Source organism: Carex rostrata, chromosome 5 (assembly GCF_964058835.1).
Source record: "Carex rostrata chromosome 5, lpCarRost1.2, whole genome shotgun sequence".
Lineage (NCBI taxonomy): Eukaryota > Viridiplantae > Streptophyta > Magnoliopsida > Poales > Cyperaceae > Carex > Carex rostrata.
Window position 1 is genome coordinate 5,453,934 of NC_135922.1, and position 20,672 is coordinate 5,474,605.

Sequence of the window (20,672 nt, forward strand, 5' to 3'; positions counted from 1 at the left end):
TGGAGACCAAATTTTACATTTTTTGGAATTTTTTTAGTATTTATTAAGATGTGTACAAAATTGTTATTTTTAGGCAATTTTGAATCATTGAAAAACAACATTTTAAAAAAATTCTAAATAAATAGTAATAAATTTCCTAAAATGTAAAATTTGGTCTCCAAGTACATTTTAATAAGGACATCACATTGAATGGTTCGGATTGACTATTTAAACTTTGAGATCGCAATAATAACTTAATAAAAATATGGTGTCAAGATGTGTCACCATAAAATGGTGTAATTGGATCCCTCCTCATTTTGTTATTTCAAAGTTCAAACAGTCGATCCAAACCATTAAATATGATCTCCATATTAATATGTGCTTGGAGATCAACTTTTACATTTTTTTGGAAATTTTTTACTATTTTTAAAAAATTTTGAAAATCAATGTTTTTGTATAGTCCCAAATTTTCTGATAAACAGTGACCCAATCAAAACTAAAATAGGTGCAATGTTGTAAAGGCAGTAAAATCAAGCATACAATTGATGCAGAACCAACTAATTAATGAGAAAAAGAGGCCTTTCCTGAAAAAATGTGCACCAGCAATGCGATCTTGTGAGGCACTTCTTTGGCCAATCAAGTCCAAGTCTATTCTAGAAGGATTTGTAGAAGTCCAAGCAAGCACGCAATTCGACTTGCAGTATTTCTCTAGGTCACAGAATATCTGTTGCTTTAGTGAAACATCCTCTATTACTGTCTGTCAGAGGAGAAAGGTGTAGGTCCGATGTCCATCGGACCTAGTTTGGTTCCGATGGACAGATATACTGTATAATTTGCTTCAGGATTTGTGCGCACGAATATTAAAGCACACGCGAAAGTTCTGGCGCGAATCCTAAAGCCAATCAGACGGTTAGGAAACCCGTTGGAACCAAAAGTAGGTCCGATGCCCATCGGACCTACTCTGTTTCCCTGTCAGAGACAAGGTTTTAAAAGAGAAATATATTAGTCCAATTTTTTTTGGTATCGTTTTACCTTCTTTCATTTTTATGTATAAATTTATTGTAGAATGATGAACGTAACAGGAAAATTATGTCCTGAGTAAATAAAGAAAAATATTAGAATAATATTCCTAAGTGTTACATTCAGAAATTTTAAAACTTGATTAAATTGATAAATCAATCTTTTGGCTTCAATAGAAAGTTAATTAACTAAAACGAAACTAAAATTTTGAAAAATAAATGAATCATAAAATTATGTACATTAAAAATTTAGAGGGTTAAAACATAAAATAAATAGTTGTATTGAGTTCTAATTAGGAGAATAAATATACAAAATTATTGTACCAATAAGATTAATATAAAACTTATGAATTTCATTCAATTATGAATTTTAGATATTTGATTTGATATATATATATATATATATTGTTTGATAATGCATTATTTAGATTTTAAATTGACAAATAAAGGTCCGAAATATACATACGAATTTAATTGTAAAATTTTATGAAAATTCGATTTGAATTTATGAAAGAAACGGAATTAAAACCAATTAAAAGAAACCATAATGAAATGCTGAATTATTGGGACCATCCGATTAAATCTAACACGGATCTTAAAGATTGTAATTTAAAATTTGAAATTTATATCAACCCTTGGATTCCACACAGCACGAATCTCAAAGCAACCCCACTTAATAGCCCCTCTCCCTTCTCTCTTTCTCTCCTCTCCCTCCCTCTACGTGACCAAACAGAACCCCCCCTCTCCATCCGACCCCTTCCCTCTGTCTACGCCAAAACCCAAGAGGGGGCTCCGCCCCCCTCCGCCCTCCCCTCTCCCGTCGCCGGCGAAACCACCAAACCCGCCCCCCTTGCTCTCCTCTCTTCCTCTCTGCCGTGACAGCCCCAAACCCGCCCCCTCTCCTCCCTTTTTCCGCCAAAAACAGGGCCCCACCCCTCCCCTTCCGCTGCTGCCACGGCCAGCAGCCGCTGCCCCCACTCTCTCCTCTCTGTCCTTCTCGGTCTGACCCGCCAGACCCACCAGAGCCCGCCCCTCTCACTCTTTCCCGCTTCTCCTTCTCTCCCATGAAACCCTAGCTTTTAGGGTTGCGGTGTGAGTCGTCTCGGTTTGATTGGTGCTGTCTCGGTGCTTGATTGGTGCTATTATGATGCTTGATAGTGCTCGAGTGAGGTGGCCGCAAGGCGAGACGAAACCCTCGGACCCGATCAATTTCTTTCGACATTTTCTCCTTCGGTTAATTTCTAAAATTCTTGATTTGTGTTTTGATGAATTGAATAATGTCGTAGGAAGTGATTTATTAATTATCAAGTACGGGTTGTTGATTTTCCCGACTCGATCGAATTGTTAGAATAAATTAAGTATAAGGGGCTATGTTGCAAATGATTTTTATTAAGGGTCGGAAATGTAAAAGGTATAGCCATTGTGATTTGTATGAATTAAAGGAGCTAAAATGTAAGAAATGATTTGTTTGAAATGGTGGCCGGCCATATGTGAAATTATATGAATTGGAGTGGATTTATTGGACGTGATTTTAGACTATTAGATTAAAATAAATATAAAGGAAACAAATAATATAATAATTGATAAACCATGTTCTTATTTATAATGATGTATTGTTATTAAATAAATTAAATTGAGGGTTGTTTTGTGCAAAATACAAGCCTTGGGAAATTTTATTTTAAATAAAAGGGTTGAATTGCAAAGTAGACACCAATGTGTGAAATTAGATTAATTGAGGACCAATATGAAAAAGATGTGAATTTATATGGAATGATGGCCGTGACTTTATTGTTGGGCTATACTTGAATTAAAATGAAATAGTTTAAATAACTTTGCCTTTGAATTGGTTTGATTAACGACATGATATATATATATATATATATATATATATATATATATATATATATATATATATATATTTGTGCATACTTGGGTCCAATGCTAGAATGTAAAAGAAACTGAAATTTGATTTAGCTTTTAAATAAGATTATGATAAGGAAAGTATAAAGAAAATAATATCACTCAAGTACGCAGATAAATTGTCGAACAATGATTTAAATTAAGTATACGTATAATATAGGTGTAGGCTCAGTCGAGCCAGATTTCGCGAGGCAATTCGAGACGCCTGATCTTTAAATTAAGCGGTACGCTCGTCATAATAAGGTGCGGGATTCTTGGACTTGTTTGATACTTTATTTTCAGGAATTAAACTGTTTATTCGTTTGTCATGTTGAATGATTGATTGTGGCATATTTTGGAATTCATACTGCATATTGATTCTTGCATAACTGAGAATGAATTGAATTGTTAGGTTAAGATTGATTGGCATGTTGGTACGGCATTTATTTGATTAGTTCTATTAATTGTTCTTGATGTGAATGAATCTGCCAGACCGACCTGTTTAGGTGGCTGGATGAGGTAACGGTGACCTATCCGTTGACCTGTGTTTATGAATTTGCCAGGCCGACCTGTTTAGGTGGCTGGATAGGGTGACGCTGCTGACTTATGCGTTTGACCTGTTAGAATTTGCCAGACCGACCTGTTTAGGTGGCTGGATAGGGTGACGCTGCTGACTTATGCGTTTGACCTGTTAGAATTTGCCAGACCGACCTGTTTAGGTGGCTGGATAGGGTGACGCTGCTGACTTATGCGTTTGACCTGTTATGATTTTGCGAGACTGAGCTGTATGTGTGGCTGTGATATATATTTGCTTGAGATTTAGCAAAGTTGACCTGTATAGGTAACTTTGATTCCGTGTGATTGCATTTGTGTCAAGTTGACCTGTATTGGTGACTTGTAACCGGACCTTAGGAAACAGTTAAGCCAAACAGCAATTGCAGATGGGTGTCTGATAAAGGGTCCAGCGGTTGGCCATCTGTAGGCATCTGTAACCCTACAGATGTGGGTTTGATAACGGTTCAGCTCGAGAGAACATCTGTAATTGCTACAAGCCCAATTGAACTGAGTTAGGAATCGAGTTAAGCCAGAATATATGTTGTGTTTTGAAATCCATATTGAAATTCCGTAAACTGTGTTGCAGGTTGATTTAACTGTTGTCGTGCATTGGCATTCTGTTATTTATGTTTATGAATATATATCTGTTTGAACTGTTATTGGTTTGGGTTTCATTTTTGAATATAGAGTTTGATTGCAAGTCCAATAATTCAAATGTGGCAAATTTCGCACTGAGAATTTATTCTCACCCCCACCCTCCCGATTATTTTCAGGTTTGTTGCTCGGACGCAGCGAGTGAGGATATTGGCAATGCATATAAAAGATCCACTGCCTTGCGTGTATATGTGACGCTTGATTTATACACGCGGCAGGCTGTCAGACCCGGTGGATTTGGGGTGTGACAGTTAAGATGGTATCAGAGCATGAATATGCAGTGCCAATAACTCATTCGCTGTCGAGTGAACGTCTATGAGATCCTATCGTACTATTAGTGTCGTTTATGAATTGATTATCTAGTCTATTAACCTAGTTCTTAATTACTGGCGTGGAACAATAAACTATAGACTGAAATTATGTATAAATAAGTGACTGGTTGATGATAGATTAAATGTTATGATCTTAAGTTATTTTGAATTGATACAAGGTTAAAAACAAAGTTGAAAATTTAGTTTTAGTATTGACCTATTATAGAAATGAAATAACCGTTAAGCAAATGATAAGGGAAGAAATGGGAGTTCAGTTTTGAATGATGCTATAATATGTAGTTAATTTTCTTTGAATACAACATAAGCCTAATATTGTTTTTATTTTTCATTTTTGTTAAAAGCAAACAGAAATAAGGTGATAGATACATGGGCACAAATTAAACGTAGAACATATTGATAACAATATTTTCTCTGTTAACTTGAGCGTGATCGATTTTTATGAAAATATAAAAGTGATTCTTGAAGTGTTAATTAAGGAAAATTTATTTTTATGTTTATACAATTAATTGATTGAGTGAGTGGAATTGAGTTCGTATTTGCATTGGTATGGGACAGTAGTGGCTGTCCGTTAATTGAAAATAGAGTTGTCAAACTAAAGATATAAGTATGCTTATGAATTGTTAAAGTAAATTATTACATATATTGAGAATGAATGTAAACAAAATTTAGTTTTGACGATTACTTATAACTATCAATGACATAGGTATATTTCTATGAAAATATATTATAGACTAGACCGTGTTATAATGGTTGATCTAAATGTAAATAGTAACGTTCTAGTGAATATGTATATAAAAGAAGAGATTGTCAAAGTACAAATACAAGGAAATATATAAATATATTGAAATTGAATCTCTAATGATTAAGCATGAATCGAAAATAATTTAATTATGTGACTCAAAATTTTGATTTCCTTGAATCCATTAGTTTTCTTTTGTGATTGTGAAATCTGTTCAAAATTGTTGCACCGTTTATTGATACTGAGATTAGTCAACATTTGTTTTATTCTTGTTCTCCAGATGTGAATTGAAATCTGTTTAAGATCTAACCATGGAACTTTAAAGTTTTAAAAGTTATTTTATATAGCATTCTTCAAATGGACTTGACATGTTCAAAGAAAAATACTGATATTCCTAGGAATAAATACTGATCATTCTCGTTAACTTTGAAGTGATAGTTTTGTAATGTTAACGGAATTAATCCCTACAAACAAATGGAAAGGAAATTATCTAAGTATATAAAATCATGTAGCTACTGTAGTGTTCACAAATGAATTGATATTATTTAAAATGTGAAAATTCTAAAGTTAATGGAGCAAAGTACTTCTAGTTGGAAACAAATATATATATATATAACGAGTGGTTTATAAAATTCTATGCATATATGCATCAAGAGTGTTATTAGTTGAATATGATTTTTAAGGATTTATTGGTAATAGAGAAATATGGTAATCTATACTGTACTTAATATTTTTGAATAATGGTAAAAGAAAAAGACTAAAGTATTACATGATATGTTAATTAAACCATTATGTTTATATGTCGATTAAGTACGGAATATAAGTATTGACCTTACTATTAAACTATATATGTAAAATTTCAAAATGAAGTATATACCGCTGCTATAGGGTAATAAATTGTTAAAGTAAATTGTTACATGTATAAAAGAAGAGGTAGAGAAAGTTAATAAAAGTTAAGCGAACTTGGCATGTTTCAAGAAAAGAATCTTGATAATTTTGTAGAATGAGAGTTCATCATTATTGCATGATAAGATGAAAATAATTAATGTGTGCATAAGATAATGTGATTATTTAGTGATTCAAATAAATGAACGTACTTAAAACTGTAAAGATTTTTAATATTAGGAAGTTAATTGTTTCTAATTAATATAGAAAAGCAAGGGAATGAGTAATATTAAGTTTTATATTACCTACACATCTAAAGTTTTTATTTTATTTTAGTGATACGAAATTGTTATCGTGTGTACGCAATATATTATAATTCTATAATTGAGATGAACTTGTAATAATAAATTAACAAGTAATTATTTTAGAATAATCTTAATGTTGTGGTACCAGTTAAATAATTCTTGAATAAAATTATAATTCTTGTCGAATGGCAATCATTAGAAATTATTTTGAAAGTTCTTGATAAAAGTTTTCATACAAAATATTACAATCAGAGTAGCGCAGCGGAAGCGTGGTGAATTTATACAATTAATTAAAGTGGTTAAACTATGCACCTAAATTTTTGGTCTGACTATTTTAGAGGAAGAAAGATATTATTTTCTATTTTGAGTTTTTAATTTCGAGGACGAAATTCATTTTTTAGGGGGGAAGAAATGTTACATTCAGAAATTTTAAAACTTGATTAAATTGATAAATCAATCTTTTGGCTTAAATAGAAAGTTAATTAACTAAAACGAAACTAAAATTTTGAAAAATAAATGAATCATAAAATTATGTACATTAAAAATTTAGAGGGTTAAAACATAAAATAAATAGTTGTATTGAGTTCTAATTAGGAGAATAAATATACAAAATTATTGTACCAATAAGATTAATATAAAACTTATGAATTTCATTCAATTATGAATTTTAGATATTTGATTTGATATATATATATATATATATTGTTTGATAATGCATTATTTAGATTTTAAATTGACAAATAAAGGTCCGAAATATACATACGAATTTAATTGTAAAATTTTATGAAAATTCGATTTGAATTTATGAAAGAAACGGAATTAAAACCAATTAAAAGAAACCATAATGAAATGCTGAATTATTGGGACCATCCGATTAAATCTAACACGGATCTTAAAGATTGTAATTTAAAATTTGAAATTTATATCAACCCTTGGATTCCACACAGCACGAATCTCAAAGCAACCCCACTTAATAGCCCCTCTCCCTTCTCTCTTTCTCTCCTCTCCCTCCCTCTACGTGACCAAACAGAACCCCCCCTCTCCATCCGACCCCTTCCCTCTGTCTACGCCAAAACCCAAGAGGGGGCTCCGCCCCCCTCCGCCCTCCCCTCTCCCGTCGCCGGCGAAACCACCAAACCCGCCCCCCTTGCTCTCCTCTCTTCCTCTCTGCCGTGACAGCCCCAAACCCGCCCCCTCTCCTCCCTTTTTCCGCCAAAAACAGGGCCCCACCCCTCCCCTTCCGCTGCTGCCACGGCCAGCAGCCGCTGCCCCCACTCTCTCCTCTCTGTCCTTCTCGGTCTGACCCGCCAGACCCACCAGAGCCCGCCCCTCTCACTCTTTCCCGCTTCTCCTTCTCTCCCATGAAACCCTAGCTTTTAGGGTTGCGGTGTGAGTCGTCTCGGTTTGATTGGTGCTGTCTCGGTGCTTGATTGGTGCTATTATGATGCTTGATAGTGCTCGAGTGAGGTGGCCGCAAGGCGAGACGAAACCCTCGGACCCGATCAATTTCTTTCGACATTTTCTCCTTCGGTTAATTTCTAAAATTCTTGATTTGTGTTTTGATGAATTGAATAATGTCGTAGGAAGTGATTTATTAATTATCAAGTACGGGTTGTTGATTTTCCCGACTCGATCGAATTGTTAGAATAAATTAAGTATAAGGGGCTATGTTGCAAATGATTTTTATTAAGGGTCGGAAATGTAAAAGGTATAGCCATTGTGATTTGTATGAATTAAAGGAGCTAAAATGTAAGAAATGATTTGTTTGAAATGGTGGCCGGCCATATGTGAAATTATATGAATTGGAGTGGATTTATTGGACGTGATTTTAGACTATTAGATTAAAATAAATATAAAGGAAACAAATAATATAATAATTGATAAACCATGTTCTTATTTATAATGATGTATTGTTATTAAATAAATTAAATTGAGGGTTGTTTTGTGCAAAATACAAGCCTTGGGAAATTTTATTTTAAATAAAAGGGTTGAATTGCAAAGTAGACACCAATGTGTGAAATTAGATTAATTGAGGACCAATATGAAAAAGATGTGAATTTATATGGAATGATGGCCGTGACTTTATTGTTGGGCTATACTTGAATTAAAATGAAATAGTTTAAATAACTTTGCCTTTGAATTGGTTTGATTAACGACATGATATATATATATATATATATATATATATATATATATATATATATATATATATATTTGTGCATACTTGGGTCCAATGCTAGAATGTAAAAGAAACTGAAATTTGATTTAGCTTTTAAATAAGATTATGATAAGGAAAGTATAAAGAAAATAATATCACTCAAGTACGCAGATAAATTGTCGAACAATGATTTAAATTAAGTATACGTATAATATAGGTGTAGGCTCAGTCGAGCCAGATTTCGCGAGGCAATTCGAGACGCCTGATCTTTAAATTAAGCGGTACGCTCGTCATAATAAGGTGCGGGATTCTTGGACTTGTTTGATACTTTATTTTCAGGAATTAAACTGTTTATTCGTTTGTCATGTTGAATGATTGATTGTGGCATATTTTGGAATTCATACTGCATATTGATTCTTGCATAACTGAGAATGAATTGAATTGTTAGGTTAAGATTGATTGGCATGTTGGTACGGCATTTATTTGATTAGTTCTATTAATTGTTCTTGATGTGAATGAATCTGCCAGACCGACCTGTTTAGGTGGCTGGATGAGGTAACGGTGACCTATCCGTTGACCTGTGTTTATGAATTTGCCAGGCCGACCTGTTTAGGTGGCTGGATAGGGTGACGCTGCTGACTTATGCGTTTGACCTGTTAGAATTTGCCAGACCGACCTGTTTAGGTGGCTGGATAGGGTGACGCTGCTGACTTATGCGTTTGACCTGTTAGAATTTGCCAGACCGACCTGTTTAGGTGGCTGGATAGGGTGACGCTGCTGACTTATGCGTTTGACCTGTTATGATTTTGCGAGACTGAGCTGTATGTGTGGCTGTGATATATATTTGCTTGAGATTTAGCAAAGTTGACCTGTATAGGTAACTTTGATTCCGTGTGATTGCATTTGTGTCAAGTTGACCTGTATTGGTGACTTGTAACCGGACCTTAGGAAACAGTTAAGCCAAACAGCAATTGCAGATGGGTGTCTGATAAAGGGTCCAGCGGTTGGCCATCTGTAGGCGTCTGTAACCCTACAGATGTGGGTTTGATAACGGTTCAGCTCGAGAGAACATCTGTAATTGCTACAAGCCCAATTGAACTGAGTTAGGAATCGAGTTAAGCCAGAATATATGTTGTGTTTTGAAATCCATATTGAAATTCCGTAAACTGTGTTGCAGGTTGATTTAACTGTTGTCGTGCATTGGCATTCTGTTATTTATGTTTATGAATATATATCTGTTTGAACTGTTATTGGTTTGGGTTTCATTTTTGAATATAGAGTTTGATTGCAAGTCCAATAATTCAAATGTGGCAAATTTCGCACTGAGAATTTATTCTCACCCCCACCCTCCCGATTATTTTCAGGTTTGTTGCTCGGACGCAGCGAGTGAGGATATTGGCAATGCATATAAAAGATCCACTGCCTTGCGTGTATATGTGACGCTTGATTTATACACGCGGCAGGCTGTCAGACCCGGTGGATTTGGGGTGTGACACTAAGAGAGGCTATGGTATTATGCATAGCGCAGATGAGTCTGTACTATGGATTGATATCTCCATGTTTAAAGTCCAAAAAGTCGATCTGAGTAGCTTAACATGATCTCCATATTAAAATGTACTTGGAGACCAATTTTACATTTTTCAGAATTATTTAGTATTTTTTTATATAGGTTAAGAATCACTGCTTTCGAACGGTCCAAAATTCTTTAGCTTAAGTGATTTTCTACCTATCTAAACAAATTGTAAAAAAAATATATACATATATAATTTGGTCTCCACATACATTTTAATATGGAATCATGATGAACGGTTTAGATGGACTGTTTTGACTTTGAAATGGAGATATTGATCCATAGTATGGACCAATCCGTGCTATGCATGGTATCATAGCCTCATTCAAAGAACACTATTAGCATTGGGCTGGTTCTGTTGCATGTGAATCTTTCTATGCAATAATTATAATCGGTATGTATGCAAATTGTTCAGCTATAAAGAATAATAAATGATATATTTGTAGTCTACACTTGCCACACTAATGACCACACAATGTTTGTAATTATTCTCTGTTGCATGTGAACTGATACAGACAGGGGCGGACCCAACATAGATCAGGGGGGGCAGCCGCCCCCCCTGGATTTTGAGTTTTAGTGGTGATTTATCGATACCGATCGACTTTGCCCCTTCTGGAAATTTTTTTGCTCCCCTCTGAATGTTTGATTTGTAATTCGGGTTAAATTTAGTGTTAAAATCAAAATAAATTTCTTGAATTATGATTGGTTATTAGAATTATAAGTTAAAACATTAGAAATTACAAGTCAGATCATTAGAAAATACAAGTCAAAGTATTATTTTTTATCGAGTACCCAATTAGTTAATGGGTTTAAATCCGATAAGCTATTTAAACCCGATTTAATATTTTTTTGCCCCCTAACGAAAATCTTGGCTTCGCCCCTGGATACAGACTGCTTGATCCATTATTCAATGTTGTAATTTCATCTGGTACAGAGTACTACAAACTGTTTGAACAGAAAATCAGAATCTAATTTCAATGTTGTGTGGCTTTATCAGCATTAGTAGCGCAATTGGTATTGTACCGGTACGAAGTGGTATGAGAAATCTTGATGCAATTACCAAATTCCAGTGGTTATTTGGGAATTGCATCTATACATTCTTTACTGAATTAAAGAATGACATTTAAAATAGAAGTAAAATTCAATCAATAGTAAGAATATAATATTGGGCATTGCTAGTTCATAGGGGCACTGTTTTGAAAACCCAATTTCATTTAATTACCAGCATTCTCTTGCAGTGAAGTAACCCTTTAGCTTGCAAACCTTCCTCGCTACACAACAAACACAAAAATAGATGGAGTACTTTAGAATTTGAATGTACTAGAAGGACCACGATAATTTATTTATTTATCCAGAAGTGACTTTTAAACCGGGATCAATAACTCAAATCTAAAACATTTTATATTTTTTTTTATAACACAGAAAGAAATATTTCATTTTTTCTTACAGCAGCAAAAAACCCTGACTGAAAAATGTTGATCCGTGTTATTGGTCGCAGTCTTTCTAATAAATTCTATTCTATAGTATTTCATCTATTTTCAAAGAAATATAAAAATATTTCTAATATTTCAACCGAAAAAATAAAAAATCATAACACCTTCTATTTAATTAAAATAGAAAATCAGAAATCTTAAATTTAATCTTTGGCTCTGTCGAATGATGTCAAATCAAATAAAAAATTAAAACCGGCATGATTCTCGGTGGTTTGGGCATTTTTAAAATTCCTCAAAAAATGTGGGCAGTTTTGTAATTTTCTATTTAATATTGGATATTAATAAAAAAATCGACAAAATTACCATTCTTAAGAATTTCTGGATTGATTGTTTTACATGACAGAAATTTCTAATCCCATCCTGATTTTCTATATAGATAAAAAGTAACATTGGTTGTATGGTTGATGGGAATACTTACTCAAATTTATAATAGCCCACTATTTCCAAATAGCAAATTAAATAATAGGAAGTACCTTGTAGGTAATAGTATTCCATTCCCTTAACCTAGGGCCAGTGTTGTCAAATCTTGATTCATAGTTGTGAATTACTCATCATTATCTTCATCATCATCATCATCATCATTATCTTCATTATCTTCATCATCATCATCATTATTCTGGAGGTTAGGGAACCAGATCATCTCCTCCGGGGCCAGTGAATCTGAGTAACCATTATCTTCATCATTACCATAGGGCCAGGGAATCGGAGCACTACTAGAATCAGATTTTTTTACATGACAAGGAAAATGGCCTTTTGCAAGAAGATACGCTTGCAACAAGCCCAAAAAGGCTATTTTTAAGGAGATACGCTTGCAAATGTACCATTGGAACTGCATTCGTCACAAATACTCAGTATTTGCAAGGCCTCCCTTGAAAATACGCTGTTCTGACCTTTTGCAAGAGATTTGCCTTGCAACAACTACGCATGAAAATACTTTCAGAGTTGGCCCAGTTTGGAGTATTTGCCAGGGAAGCGAAGGTGGGTCCCACCTGACTATTTGCAAGCGTGGAAAACGTGGGTCCTACTTGACTATATGCAAGGCTAACACAAGTGGGTCCCACGTGACTATTAGCAAGACTAGTGGACATGGATCCCACCTGACTATTAGCAAGGCAAGGTAACGTGGGTCCCACATGACTATTAGCATGGGAGATGATTATCTTTTTACATGGTTGATTATTTTCAAGGATATGATTTACATTTTTTGCATGCACTTCAGTTCACACTATTTGCGTGGAAGTAGCAATGGATATATTAACAAGAAGTAGCTGTAAATTATTATGCTTCAATTCTACCACCCTCTCCCTGTACCAATCTGGTACCAGCCCAGTGCTGTTTTACAATTCTCAGTCCCATTCATCAAGATTTACATAAAACACAATGAGAAATGTGTAGAAAGTAACTTACCACCCTCTCCCTGTACCAATCTGGTACCAGCCCAGTGCTGTTTTACAATTCCCAGTCCCATTCATCAAGATTTACATAAAACACAATGAGAAATGTGTAGAAAGTAACTTATAAGCATTGAACCATAGTATAATCATCTTACATAATACCAGATCTTAAAAGTAATAAAACAACATAGCCAATAAAGACTTATACTTTTAAATATACCCAAAATGTACCCACCTATCAAGCATTCACAAAAAGAAATCATCCCCATGAGTTAACAATGTATACCCAAAATGTACCCACCTGTCAAGCATTCACAAAAAGAAATCGTCCCCATGAGTTAACAACGTATACCCAAAATATCACCAAAAGACTTTAACCAAAATACAGACAACCCAACTAGAACCTGCTTGTTCATGTCCTTTTTTGATTGGCCATCCAAGTGTTCATTGCGGCATCATGCACTGCAAACTCCACTCCATTTTGAGAACTCAGCAGTGCTTGGAAAGGCCCTTCCATATTTGGTTGTAAAGGACCAGCAACATCCTATGTAGACCAAATAATACTGTTAAAAACAATAATTATGTAGTTGAAGCATGTCAGAAATTTGTTATTATTGATCATACAGTATTACTACCCATTGTTGTCATACAGTATTATTACCCATTAATGTTGAACCCAATTGTGTTGAACATCTGATTATAACAATTGTACACTTGACTAATTATATGTTCTTTTCATAAGAATTTAATTATTCAACATACGTAGACTAGAAGTACTTACCTGATTGAATTCCATATTCCCTAGAATACCATCTTGGGGTATTTCGGGGCTGCTATATGGTACCTAAGTTTAACATGTGAAAAAACCAAGGTTAGTATTGGCTGTTGTTATTGAAGCATTCATCTCAAGTGTGTACATGTGAAAATCTGTGAACACAACAACCCATTAATTTTAAAATCCCAACATAACCCCGAATTTGCTAAGACTAACCTCTGGAGGAGGCAGTTGATGCCCAACCATTTTGAATAATTGGGAGAACATTAATTGATTTTGTGCTTGCTCTCTTTTCATCTCAGCTAACTCCCCGGTGATACGGCCCTCACGTTCTTGCACGATCGCTAATACTTCTGCCCTAGAGAAGTTCTCCTGCTCCCCAATATTTGTCAACCCAGTTATAGAAGAGGCTATGTGGCTCGACCTTTCTCGGGTGGCTGCTGTTTTCACCTTTTGTTGAAGCAAGCTTCCAAAGCCTAAGACACGGCCATGGCTTGGTCCACCAAGAGCTGTCAGAAATAAGGTGTCGTCATCCAATCCATAATTTGCATGATCAGCCCTCATTTCCTTGACCTTCCTCTATTAGATAATTAAAAGAATGAGAAATGTGTATCATAGTGGAATTAGAGAAGTAAACTAATTTCATGAATAGGCGGAAAAGAGGGCAAAGGCACTATAGCCAAACCACATCTTCATGAAAAAATGGAGAAGGGCTGCACTGCCAACACAAGAGGCAAGCCAACTGTCCAATTTTCTTCTCAGGAATGGGACTGTGGGTTTGGTACCTACGTTACTGACTGGGGGTGTGGTACCTATTTTAGGTACCGATACTTGATCATTTACAAATCTTTTGGTACTTGGTTACCATTGTACTTATAAAATAAAAATGTACACTAGTAAAATTAAACTTACATAAACTTCCTCTTTTCTCGTGCTTGTGAATTGCAAGGAGTTGATGTCATACTCGTGAACCTGCTCACTTGTCTTGTCGGCTGTTGGATTCACCCCCCCATTACCATCACTGTTTTCATTAATTGCAATCGAACTATTCTCGGACGCTTTTATTTGGGCGACAACTGGTGATACTCCATTCTCTCTTGCACAGTGCATATGGATGTAAAGGTCCTCCATGGTTGGCTCCTTCCCATTGTTCAAGTTTGTCTCCAGATGTAACGCAATAATGACAATTAAAGGTTAGATTAGTGGTTAATGTTGAAATAGAGGTAATATTGAAACATAAGTATTAGGAAGTCTACCAGCATCCGAAAATGTTGGTGAGCACTAGCCGATCCAGCGTAGTGGGAGACTGGATTTCCATCGTTCTTGCGGTTTATTTGGTTTTGTTTACTGACCATTTGCCAATCTTCTGTGAAGACTATATCGCAAAGACCTCGCCAATGTTCCGGGGTCGTACACCAATGCGGCACATCGGCCTTCCATGAGGCAAGGTTCCATTTATATTTTGTGATGCGATTCTTCCTTGCTGTACTCAGCTCCGTACAATACCTTTTTCCTGCTATGGCCTCAAGCACTTCACGACAACGGTCAGGATCTTCATCTTTTGCATATCTATATCTCTCCTACACATCCAAAAATTAGGGAGTTAACATCCAATTATACCTGTACAATATTTAGTTAAATCCTACAAGATACATTTACTGCAAGACATTTAAATCATGGATATATAATGCAAGGTCATCAGTTCATCATTTTCTGTCCTTTGTTTGTGAATTATATTCTTAGCATTTGGCTGCAATAATTTTGGATTTCTTTTCATGAAAAGGTTCATTTGGACTTGAATTACTTGTGTGATTTAATTGGTGATTTTATAGCTTCCCTACAGTGTTACCATAGGGCCAGGGAATCGGAGTAACCATTCTGGCCAGTGAATCTTCATCACCATTATCTTCACCATTATCTTCATCATTACCATAGGGCCAGGGAATCGGAGTAACCATTCTGGCCAGTGAATCTTCATCACCATTATCTTCATCATTACCATAGGGAATCAGAGTAACCATTCTAATCGCCTCCTAAATTAAGATTTGAAATTTGAAATTTTGATTAAGAATTGGCACCAGATCATATAAATTTCATCCGAGGTGGTTTAATTTATAGGATAAACAAATTGCAACCATGACAACTCATATGTAAGAGTACCGTATGACATGACTACCAAAAAATGTATTTCCTGAGCTGAATGGTATGCGTGGAAAGAAAAAACATAGTAAAGAAATATATTCTGATTCAAACTTTGTATTCGAGTAAAAGAAATAAAGCTTAGAAAGTAGATATTGACACTTATCAATTATCTACCAACAATATTATATAATAATAGGAACTTGGAAGTACCTTGTAGAATATTTCATGTTGCAAGCACCACTCCTCTAATCCAGGGCAATTCCAAACGTCAACTTTGCAAGGCTCTGCAGGAAGCAACTCATGCACCAATACTTGCAATTTTTTACAGTCTGAAATATTCAAACTTCTGAGTGAAGGAAGGTTTCTCAAGCCCAACAATGAGGTCCCATATGAACCCACCCTTGCTCTCATTGTAAATTCAAGAGATGGTTCCATAAACGAGTACAAGTTCTGACAATCATAGATGGAAAGTTTGACCAAGGATTTCAGGTTTTGTATTCCAGGAATAGATGCTAGCTGATAGCAATGACAAATTTCCAACTGTTCAAGTTGTAATGGTAGGGACTCTGCTTTTAAGAACTGCAAACTATCAAAGGAGGTAATTTTCAAATACTTTAGCTTGCATAGCCTGCCAATCCATTCTGGAAATGGAATGCCATTGCAACCTTCTATTTCTAGCATGGTAAGATTAGGGTGAGGCTGGAGACCAACCATCACTGAAAAACAACTTTGTTCTTCAAGAAATATGTTCTCACATCTTTTGATGATTAACTGAAATATACTGTGTAGTCTAGTGCCAATCAATTTTGGCACACCATCTCTTTTCCAATTGAAATCGTCATTCCAGTTTAATGCCAAGTGTTCCAAGTTATGCATATTCATAAAGTTAGCACATTGGACATCCATTAAATTGGAAATATTTTTCAATCCACTTAGACAGAGTTTTCCGCCCAGATCACGAAAATCCTTTAACCATCCTATTGTCTTGCATTCGACCAACACCTCTAGTTCTTGAATTTCTACAAATTTGCTCAAGCTAGGTAAACAACTCACACCAGTATCCCAGATTTTCAGAGTTTTAAGATCTGTAAGGCTCCCCATGTCACTAGGAAGCTCTCCAAGGAGTACGCATTCAATAAGACAGAGTTTCCTCAAGGCCTTTAATTGACAACAGAAACCAGGCAACACCTGGAGGCTAGAACAACGTTCAATTTGGAGCTCTTCTAAGCTAACTACATTTCCTATGTTGTTTGGTAACTCCTTAATTCAATAGCAACGACTAATAGAGAGTTTCCTCAAGGCCTTGAGTTGACAAAGGGAATCAGGCAACACCGTGAGGTCATAACAGCTATCAATTATCAACTCTTCCAGGCTAATTAGATTTCCTATGTTGTTTGGTAACTCCTTAATTTTAAAGCATGAACAAATAGAGAGCTCCCTCAAGGCCTTGAGTTGACAAAGGGACTCAGGCAACACCTCGAGTCTACCACATTCAAAAATTATCAGCTCTTCCAGGCTAATTAGATTTCTAATTTTTGTTGGCAACACAGAGAGACAATTTCCCTCAAGAGAGAGATATCGCAAGCTGTAAAGGGAGCATATGCATTCAGGTAACGTTTCAACATTACCAAGTGAAAGATAACGAAGATGTTTCAAATTACCAATGGAGGAAAGAGATGGATGAACTTCACGATAAAGATAAGGGGGTTCCATTTGTAGAGCTCTTAATTTTGGTGCCATTTGTAGAACTTCATCACGATAAAGGTTTTTGGTAATGAGTGTACGCAGAGTAGCGACCTTGTCAGAGGGAATAAGATCTTTTAGTCTCCCATATGTAGCGATATACAAATGATGTAGTACATTAGGAAAAATTGGGAGCTTACTAAACGTAATTGAAAGGCAACTATTTTCTGAATTACGTCGTGCTAAATCGTGAACTATATCATGCAACTTAAACTTCTGGCAAACCAAATCATTCCTCTCATACATGCCTTCTCTTTCAAACAAGGACCTTTGGCACAGCTGCTGTGCATATTCAAAACCAATCTTTTTTGGAGTCTTGTTTCCTTTAGACTTAATAAAACCCTGATACATCCATAATTTCACCAAACCTTTTACATCATAGACGTGATCTTTAGGAAACATGGAACAATATAGAAAACAAGACTTCAGGTATGTGGGAAGGCGTGCATAGCTTATTTGAAGAGGTGGAAATATCTCATTGCTAGCATCTGACTCCCATAGCTCGCTTTCCAAAATATCTCTCCAACTCTCTTCTTCTGCCTCATGCCTCAAAAGGCTAGCAATTGACTTCACAGCCAGGGGCAACATTCCACAATTTTTCATGATTTGCTTCCCAATTCCTACCAACTCTGGGCTCTTATTCTGATCTACGCCACCAAATGCATAATGTTCGAACAATTGCCAACATTGTTCAGTTGACAAACAACCAATTTTGAATGTTGGCTCTGTTTGCATGATTCGTGCGACAGAATCGTTCCTTGTAGTAACTAGAATTTTTGCAAATTTTGCTGACATAAAAGGAGTCTGAAATGAATCCCAAAAACTCTTCTTCTCATTCCAGACATCATCAAGGACCAAAAGGACCCTTTTCCCACTTATTACCCTCAAAAGTTTCTCTTGCAAAGTGCCTAAATTTGTAATACCACACACATTTTCTGTAATAGACTCCAGTGATTCTTTGGTGAGCCTTTCAACATTGAAATCCTCTGATACGCATATCCACCCAAATTTATCAAACCGTTGTTGGATTCTTTGATCATTATAGGCAAGTTGTGCAAGGGTTGTTTTCCCAATTCCCCCCATGCCAACAATTGTCACCACCGAAACAACATCACGTTCAGAGGACAATACTTCAATCAGCTTCTCCTTTTCACTCTCTCGCCCAAAGATATTTGACTCAACTACAAAGGGGCCTACTGGAGCTATTTGCAATTCGTTGTTGCAACGCATGGGCCCATCTCCCTCTGACAATTGAAGTGCTATCCGATCTTTCATAATCTCATCAAATCTGCTCCTTATTTGCTGAATTTGATCAAGCATGCCGTATGGAACCTGGAGAGTTATAATTACCTTGAGAATGTATGACCTACTATAATGTTCTTGTTCACAACTAGTTGTATATTACAGGTCTTTGCTACATATTTGCAGCTTGGAATGAGGTTTTATATGGACTCATCAAATTTCTGATGGCATGCCATATGTCCAGCTGGTACTTTGTACTTGTATATGGTTCTAGCTCGACCTGATAGTGAGACTATGGGTAAATGTGCATTTCAGAATGCAATAGACTATGAAATGCTTATATACAATGGAATAAATACTATGAGCCCATTTCATTACTGAAATGCTTAAATACAGTGTATCTAGATCAACTAATAATAAAAGAAGGCCCTGTAAACAAAACTCAACCCAGCAAAACTCAGAATGGAACCTACAACCTCTGTGACTCAAGAACTTTTATTCCTTGTAAAATAATTGGTAACATACACTGGTACTTAACAACTGATATACAATTTTTCTGAAATGAACCCAATTATTCAATTACACAACAAACTTAAATCTCAATAAGTTTTAAGTAAACAAATCCAAAGTGGTCGATTGACCCGCTTCATATAGTCCACAACCAGCATGCAGTACATATTAATACCATGACACAAATAGAATGGACTTCCAAAAAATGAATATGTTTCCAACTTAAACAATGACTCACAACTTAAAATCATAGTAGGAATTATCGGTATCGGGATCGGGAACGGTCCCGGCCGATACCGATATGGGATCGGGGTATCGGATCAGTATCGGCTCAGGATCGGCCTAGGAACGGGTTTTTTTTTTTTCTTTATGATTTGCTACGTGAGGATCGGCTCAGGATCGGATCGGGGTAGGCCGATACCGATCCGTATTGGCCGATCCGGATCGGTATCGGCCGATAATTCCTACTATGCTTAAAATTCAATACATAAACCAGCATCAAGAGTTCAGTAAAAAGTAGAACAAACATCCTTTTTCCTTAAAAGGACTTGCACAGCTTTTTGGCGGTCTTGGAATAAAAAAACTGCTAACAAATGGACTTTATTTTTTTAGGGCTACTGACAAATGAATTTATAGTTTTTTTAGGGCTACTGACAACTGATACAGGCTTTGCATTTCATAAGCAATTCCATTATTTACTCTTTGCAATTCTTGAACAGAAAACCCTTTGCAAAAGCAAATTAAATTCAATTAAATTAATTACCTGAATTAGCTTCCTTTTACGAGAATCTTGTGAAGAAGCATCACTTGCCTCAACTTCTGCCCGTAAGACTTCGTAGTGGTACTCATCCAGTACATCCTCTGCATCATACGCAACACCCTTGAGCTCCTTCAACCAAAGCTTGACTGACTTGTCTCTGATCTCTCTCTGCTCGGCATCGTACAGCGTGGCCTTGATCCGCTCCAGCATCCCCATCATTTTTTTCAATTCAGCCTCAATTTGGTGGTTTTGATCTGTTGGAGGACACTTGGAAGAAGACGGAGCTTGTGCAGATGCAATGACAAAGGGCAGCAATTTGGTGCCCAATAGAGAGAGAAGGTTGTTAATCACTCCACCTAGATCCATGGATCTACAATTGCAAACTCTTTTTTCTCTTGTGCTGTTGATATGAAAATGAAACCATAGATATGTTAGATAGAAAAACAAATTATGTCGACCTTTCAAGACCTGAACCAACACCATACTTCTTACATCTCTTTTTCCTTCCAGTTATTATT

At 35.8% G+C, this 20,672-nt stretch overlaps 3 protein-coding genes across 3 annotated transcripts in view; all 3 read right to left on the reverse strand.

Moving 5' to 3' along the window:
* The window catches only part of LOC144553755 (uncharacterized), a 59,275-nt gene that overhangs the window by 2,347 nt on the left and 36,256 nt on the right, over positions 1-20,672 (reverse strand). The gene's annotated exons all lie outside the window — the stretch shown is intronic.
* On the reverse strand, positions 13,089-17,159 carry LOC144554314 (uncharacterized). Its single transcript, XM_078302641.1, has 7 exons — positions 16,110-17,159; positions 15,632-15,790; positions 15,014-15,337; positions 14,670-14,918; positions 13,974-14,336; positions 13,764-13,826; positions 13,089-13,526 (listed from the first exon to the last, which is right to left on the reverse strand). Exons 1-7 carry the CDS (start codon positions 16,998-17,000, stop codon positions 13,395-13,397), a joined length of 2,181 nt encoding a protein of 726 aa, XP_078158767.1. The 5' UTR covers positions 17,001-17,159; the 3' UTR covers positions 13,089-13,394.
* Positions 17,159-20,624, reverse strand: LOC144554312 (putative disease resistance protein RGA1). Its single transcript, XM_078302640.1, has 2 exons — positions 20,158-20,624; positions 17,159-18,974 (listed from the first exon to the last, which is right to left on the reverse strand). The coding sequence occupies exons 1-2, from the start codon at positions 20,518-20,520 to the stop codon at positions 17,166-17,168; spliced, it is 2,172 nt and encodes a 723-aa protein (XP_078158766.1). The 5' UTR covers positions 20,521-20,624; the 3' UTR covers positions 17,159-17,165.